The sequence below is a fragment of the Sinocyclocheilus rhinocerous genome, unplaced genomic scaffold (genome assembly GCF_001515625.1).
Source record: "Sinocyclocheilus rhinocerous isolate Xijiao unplaced genomic scaffold, SAMN03320098_v1.1 scaffold1102, whole genome shotgun sequence".
NCBI lineage: Eukaryota > Metazoa > Chordata > Actinopteri > Cypriniformes > Cyprinidae > Sinocyclocheilus > Sinocyclocheilus rhinocerous.
Genome location: NW_015640208.1, coordinates 501613 through 509400, shown reverse-complemented (window position 1 = coordinate 509400; position 7788 = coordinate 501613). Strand labels below are relative to the sequence as shown.

General features: G+C 35.8%; 1 protein-coding gene across 2 annotated transcripts in view; it reads right to left on the bottom strand.

The window, feature by feature from the left end:
• The window catches only part of LOC107752556 (prickle-like protein 3), a 48850-nt gene that overhangs the window by 36844 nt on the left and 4218 nt on the right, over nucleotides 1-7788 (bottom strand). Inside the window, exon 2 of one of the 2 annotated variants that reach the window (XM_016568560.1) lies at nucleotides 1616-1698. In XM_016568560.1, the coding sequence (XP_016424046.1) occupies nucleotides 1616-1698 (83 nt within the window). Of the gene's footprint in view, nucleotides 1-1615; nucleotides 1699-7788 lie in introns of those variants that run through there. The other variant, XM_016568561.1, reaches the window with a different exon arrangement.

The window sequence follows — 7788 nt, the reverse complement described above, 5'->3', positions numbered from 1 at the left end:
GTGTGTGTGTGTGTGTGTGTGTGTGTGTGTGTGTGTGTGTGTGTGTGTGTGTGTGTTTGTTTAAAGAACTGTGTGTGTGTTTGTTTAAAGAACTGGTCAAAATATGATCCTAAACTGTGAGGACAAACATTTGTGCTTTCAGTCAAATATATCTTTAAGGTGTATAACCACTGATCTATAATAGAGAATATAATAAAATATAGATCAGTGTGTGTAACCCTTATGTGCTGGCTGATACAACAGTGGTCTTATACTGCATACTGACACCTATTGGTGTGGATGTAGTGTCGCACAAAAGTAAAACCTCTCAGAAACTGATGCCATCCCATTTTTTTTTTTCGAGTGGTGCATAACAACAAAATAGATTAAATTATTATAGCAGTAGCTGATGAAGAAATTGGCATGTGATTCTGAAAAAGAGAGACATCCAAGACAGCTAAACTACAGCAGTCACATGGTCTATTTGTGATGTGTTTTTTTTAATAATGGCCACAAAAAGAAGGATCAACAGCTGGCATGTATTAACGTCACAAACTGCCCTTGGGATTCTTACTTCTGACATCTAAAATTAATCTGATGGAAACATAATCTACAGCTCTAAACTGGTTTTGAAATATATACATATTTCCAAATCTACAGCATGCTAGTGGTCATGATTTCAGAAGTATTGTATCTACTGGTCGATGGGTTTTTCAATCTCTAATACACAAGGCCTAAAATTAACACAAGTCAAGTGCTTATGTGTATATATATATACACAGTATATATATATATATAATGGTTGCAAAACAGACTCAAAATTGTTTAAAATTCGAAATTAGAATCTTAGAATAGTTATTTCACAAATAAATAAAAAAACATCGTGTATAATTCATTCACAAGTCTGTCTGTAAAATTTTGGAACTGCCAGCAGAGAAAGTGAACACAAGTGAACAGTGTCTTTTAAACAGCCAACTAGGCATATTTATCAGCTGATGCCAAACGATCTGGATTGTTTAAATGTAGATAATGTTGGAGTCATAAACTCATTCCCAGAAATAACAATCAAGAATCCAGCAATGTTATAGTGCGATCAGCATTAGAGAGCAGAGAACACAAACACACACTGCAGCTACACTAAAGCTCTTCATTCTTCATCTGATGGCTCGTCTAATGGTGTAACAGTGAAGTGTGGTCACTGTAAACACTCTGCGGCTCTCATTACCTGCTCTGGAAATATGATTAGACGTCTCACGTTACACACAAGAATCCCAGGTCTCACTCACTACACAAGCGTATCTGGTCCTGACAGACTGCAGTTTATCAGCACCATTTTCCCTCCTTTCCTTTTCCACAACGTAATTTCAAAACAAACGTATAACTAAAACAATAATCCAAAATGTTATGTCTGAGGATGTTATGTTTCCGTCTGTACGTTCTCAGGCTTGAGACAAATGTCCTTCAAAAGTAAGTCAAGGGTCGGATCCTGTGGTGCTCATACCGAATGTGTTGCTTTGAATCTGGCTCGCAGCTTTTTCATTTCAAGTGACAAAAAATACAGTAAAAAGGGAGGACAAGGAAGTTTTGACAGCCTTCTTTCTGGGTCTTTCCTCAAGTTTTAGCACCGCAGTCTTACCTCCATCCATGCATGCGGAAGCCAGGACACTGTTCTCCACAGCGCATACACGGCTGCCCCCGGTCTGGATCCTCAGCGTCTATCTGCGATACACAATTACACACACTGTCAAAACTATTTCATAATGTACATCCTATTTACAGCAAGTTGTATTAACCTGGATTTCTACATAAATTGGTAATGAAATTTGATCTGAACTAATGGGGCAGTGACATGACACCATTTTCGAAAAAACAAAACAAAAAAAACATTTTATGCGTTTTGGTCTTTCATTTACACAACAACTGCATTTTGGGCTCCTAAAAATGCAAACGGGTTTCAAAGTGCACGTTTTTGAAAATACTGTTATCGTCTGTGTCACAAACACATGAATTTGTGAAAAAAATGACCTCATGCGCATGCATATTACATGTTCAGTTTGTAGTAATGTGTATGTGTGCATGCGTGTAGTAGGGATCCTGAAGTATTGCTATGTCGATACTCAAATAAAAAATTATATTGATACTACAGTGTTTTTTAACCAGTGATTTTGTTTATTTAACAAAAAATTTAATGCGTACAATATGCATTGAATTGGACGAATAACCTATGTTAGCGAATAATTGTGTAGGATATAGAACTATTTTCCTGCTCATCTGAACACACGCAAATGCTGCAAGACAGAACCAATCAATCACAGAGAGGGTTCACTCACTTCTGACAGTGCATTCAAACAGGGCTGCGTTTCCCAAAACTATCATAAGAAACCATTGTATTTGTAGATTTCCATGGTTACCACTACAGTAAACATATTTTAACCATGTGTAAACAAAAATATATCCTAATAAGTTGCAATTAAATCGTATTGGATTTTTAACATTTTAACAAATGTGTTTCAAATATAAAGTTAAGTGGGCAATCATTAGCCATTTTACTCTTAGTAGTTTAATAATTTAATAAATTTCATAATTTAAATTTCAATTTACTTGAAATCGTAAATTGATTTCAAGTAAATTGAAATCAATTTATCGATACCGATACGATACTTTGCTGAAGTATCGTATCGTTATCGATATTGACGATACTGCCCTTTAAAAATATCGGTATCGTATCGAAAAACAAAATAAGTGCTATCGCCCATCCCTAGCGTGTAGTGTTTCTTTACAAAGTGACATTGCCAACTACTGGCCTGGCATGTATAATACAGCGTTTTAGTTTTTACAGATCTGAGTGAATGGGGATCATTTTGACAACGTTGTCGACTGTACGCAAAACTTTTCAAAACACAAAGGAAAAACTTTTTTCGTTTTTAGTACATTGTTGTGGTGTAAACGTACTCTTAAAATCACAATAATAAATAAACACAGTTTGATTCAACAACATCAAAAAAAACAAAACACAAGCAATGATACTGTATGTGTCACACCATGTAAAAGTTCACATTTCAGAGTGTACAGCAGTTAACTTCAATAAACTTAAAACATAATTAATTAAATATGTTGTTTAGGTAGGCAGGTGTGTAGTATAAATACATTCCTGGACTCGCTACATCCACCCAGCTTTAATCTGTATGTTCTGACCTGTAACGTATTAACAATCTAGAAAATAATTCACTCAGGTGTTGTAAAAGGGATAGTTCACCCCAAAACGAGAAAACTGTCATCATTTACTTGTTTATCTTCTTGCAAACCTGTATGACTTTCCTTTTACCTGTGAAACACAAAAGAAGATATTTTGAAGAATGTTGGTAACCAAAATGTTTTGGTGACCGTAGACTTGCTCTGAATGGAAGACACACTTCTCAAAATGTCTTAAATTCTCAAAATAAATTTTCATTTTTGGGTGAACTATAGCACAAGTACACTGTTACCACAGTTAAAATTCCTTGGTACCTATGGTGCTTACATTTGAAAATGAGTTACTTGGCTTAAAAGTTATTTATTTATTTATCTGACGACTTCCCAGCTACCGTGGCATTATGGGTTCATAAAGTGTCCACTGGCTATGATACTATGATGATGCACATTTTAGAGTGGCCTTTTATTGTGGCCAGCCTAAGGCACACCTGTGCAATAATCATGCTGTCTAATCAGCATCTTGATATGCCACACCTGTGAGGTGGATGGATTATCTCGGCAAAGGAGAAGTGCTCACTAACACAGATTTAGACAGATTTGTGAACAACATTTGAGAGAAATAGGCCTTTTGTGTACATAGAAAAAGTCTTAGATCTTTGAGTTCAGCTCATGAAAAATGGGGGCAAAAACAAAAGTGTTGCGTTTATAATTTTGTTCAGTATAATATCCTAAATAAGATTTTTCTGTTTTTCTAGGTCTGCAACACTAGCTGCGCCAACAAAACACAGCAACAAAATGTTGAAGAGCAACTCTGTGTTAAGTACAAATCTAGATGATTCTACTGTACAACTACATGTCAGGCTTAGTTTAGCCTCAAGGCCTTCTGCTTGTTTGTGGGAACAAATAAAGCAATAAAACAGAGAACTTGTTCTTCAAAACCTGCAAGTGACGTAGTTAGGGTGTTTGAAATCTTTGACATACCTATATACGGCAACACAACAGCCTTAAAACTAGGGTTGGGTATCGCTTGAATTTTATCAATTCCGATTCTGATTCCGCTTATCGATTCCGATTCTTTTCGATTCCCGGTTTCGATTCCAATGTGATTAAATAATGATATCAAACATTTATCCTGTGTCTCTTTTTTGCAAACCATTTATTGGAGCTGAATACCATGAACAAAAATCAACAGGCTACATAAAAACTGGACTCTTTAAGAGCTGTTTGTGTGCGTAGTTTCGCTTTCACAACAAAACACAGCGTCAACCACGGCCTTTTCGAGAAGAGGCGGCGGGCTGAGTGAGCAGAGGCGGCGGGCTGAGTGAGAAGAGCCGTTTTAGGTAGGCGTGGTTGACTCTTAACTTTTATAAAGAATATCTCTTTGGATTTGAGACTTTAGTCTTTGCAACTTTACAGATCTTCTTTATGCACCAAGAGCTTGTAACACTCCAAAGAGAAAGGAACAATTGAAATTGCATCATATGACCCCTTTAAGTATCCGATTCTGGAATCGGAATCGCTTTTCGATTCCCAACCCTACTTAAAACTAAAACACCTGGTTTGCTCTCTCACACACACTGAGCGGGAACCCAGGATAAAGTGAAAATCAGTTTGAAAACAAGACAAATAGAAAAATATATACAAGTCTTAGCATGCTAGCAGCTTTTTGTTCATCAGCTGGAAATTAAACTTTTAAAGATGTCATGTATTAACATGTTGGATTTTATATTTATATTATAGTTTATAGCAGGGATCCTCAAATCTGGCCCACAAGATCCACTTTCCTGCAGAGTTTAGCTCTAACCCTAATCAAACACACCTGAGCATGCTAATCAATGTCTTCAGGATCATTAATAGAAAATCACAGGTAGGTTAGTTTGATCAGGGTTGGAGCTAAACTCTGCAGTGCATTGGCCCTCCAGGGCAAGATTTGAGGAACCCTGGTTTATAGTGTATATCATACTATCACACTATCATAATACAATTTGCTGGGTACTCAAAAATATACATTTTCTTTCAGGAGAATGAAAACCTGTAAAACATGGGTTTGCACAAAAATAGACAATGCACTTAATTTGAGAAAACAAGCTTTTAGCATTTGTAAGTACATCATGGCAATGAAACGCAACAATACACTTTTGTTAAATAAACCTAATTTGAATTTCTCATGCAAGATTTATGCCAACAAGAAGCACTAATAAGCATTGTGTACTATGACAGAACATCAGTAGAAAGCCCAGGATGAGCAAGTGTGAGAGAGAACCTGCGGCCGGACGGCGGCCTTGTGTCGCCAGGAACGAGAGATCTATGGAAACACGCGTGCTAAAACAAACACGCCTGTAAGATCAGTGAACTCTAACACTTTACTGAGCCGAGACCAGAGCACTGCCATTCACTACTGAGAGAGAGAGAGAGAGAGAGGGGACAGGATCTTTGAGTGCCGTTTCTTTGCTGAATAGTTAATTGCATTAGCTGATTTAAAAAGAATGAATAGGAAAGAAGGAAAGGGGGCGGTATGAGAAAAAAGACAACAATCACACAAACGTTTTTCCTGTGTCGCCTTGTACAGACACAGCCATATATAGACCAAGAGTTGTGTGAGAAACAAAACTGCCATATTCACAGGCATCAAACTGGGATGGTTATAAAGAAGCAAACCTGCCTTACAGGTCCAGAGCTGGTAATGTCCATGGTTTTGATTTAATGTACTATTATGCATTGAAAAACTGAAGGTTGCATCATATAGCAGTATATATGACAACAATGAATGTATACAAGTGGGTTTGAAAAAGACAAGAACATGTTTTGTTTGTTTGTTTGCTTTTCTGTTTTATTTATAACATTTATTTTATTAAATACATTTATCAATAATTTACTTTATCCCAGTCCAAAATACTTTATCGAAGTCAGTTGTCCAAGAATTGTAAAGTTTGAAAGTTTTCAACTACCCAAAGTAATGCAAATAACGAAAATAACAAATGTACTCAAAGTAACATAAGCAAGGAAAGTAATAAAAAATAATGTTAGTAAGCAAAGTAATTTGTTTCATTTTGTCTAACCAGGGCTACAAAGTCAAACAAGTCCTCAAACAAAACACAAAGTTTGTAGGTTTTCAGGTACAAAAAGTGACACAGGTAAGGTAAGTAAAAAAAGGAATGCAAATAAAGAAAGTAACAAAAGAAAGTAGTAATGTAAGCAAAGTAATGTAAGTAACAAAAGTGCCACAAGTAACACAAGTATGTAAAGTAAGGAAAGTAAAGCAAGTAACGACAGTGTCAAAAGTAATGCAAGTATCACTAGTAACACAAGTATGTATAAAGTAAGGAAAGTAACAAAAGTATTATAAATAATGTAAGTAATAAAAGTGCTAAAACTAACGGAAGTATGTAAAGTAACAGAAGTAACTAAAGTAGAGAGTAGGGATGTAACGATTCACTCAACTCATGATTCGATTCTGCACTTATGAACTTTAATATGCTTTATACAGAGGCAAGAGGAAAAGAAAAAATACCATCGAAAGACAGTAAGTTCCCCTCAGACATACATTCATATAAACTCCTACCCCTAATTGAATCGCGATTTGTTTAGCATCTCAACCGATTTGAATCGTCACATATTTAAATTGATTTTCAACCGGCTCGCAGTTAATCGTTACATCCCTAGTAGAGAGACACCGATATGAAATTTCTCAGCCGATTCTGAAAGCCGATTATTCAGAATGATATCTGCCGATGCCGATACTGATAGTTTGGCGAAAAGCAAAAAGCGATGTAAGTCTTCACTGCTTTCCTAGCTTTCCTAGAAGAAGAGAAAAGAATGGGAAGATGCCTGTGGATGAATAAAACTTCCTAAAGACCCGCGTCTTTGTTCTCTCCACTTTAGCCCTGCTGACTTTGAGGCTTTTAGTAAACCACAGCTACTTATACATTTACTGTAATATGAAATATTGTTACTGAAAAGTGTTATAACATAATCAAACATAATTCAAATAATTTATTTACTTTTCCAACAAAGGCAGGGTTTCTGCGGGGCATTGAAAATCATTAAAATTCATTAAATGACCTTTAATAACAGTCATTCAGGACTTCCGTTCAAAAACTCGGGAAGTCTTAATTAATTTCAAAAATTGTTTTGTATAATTAATTAATTAAGTTGGCTTGAGAAAGCCAACTTACTGAAATCCGTCTTAAACTTATTATTATTATTATTCTTTTTCTGAGACTAAAATTTCTGACTGCTACTCCTCCTAGAGCTTTAACTCTACAGACTCCAAACTCAGCCCAGCTCTTCAGACTGATCTGACCGGGTGTGCTATATCTATTCTAACTGATCGGACTTACGGTTTTCATAAAAATGAAATATTAAAAATCATAAAAATCCCATAGACTTGAATTGAAAAGTCTCTGCTCATCTGAACATTCCGTCAAACTCCAACTGTCAAAATTCAAATCTAAACACACTGAAGCCCATTAGACTCACTCAGACTTCCTTTCTATGTACTATTTCTAACCCATTCAAACTCATCTATCTATCTATCTATATATCTATCTATCTGACTATTTCTATCTATCTATCTATCTATCATCTGACTATATCTATCTATCTATCTATCTATCT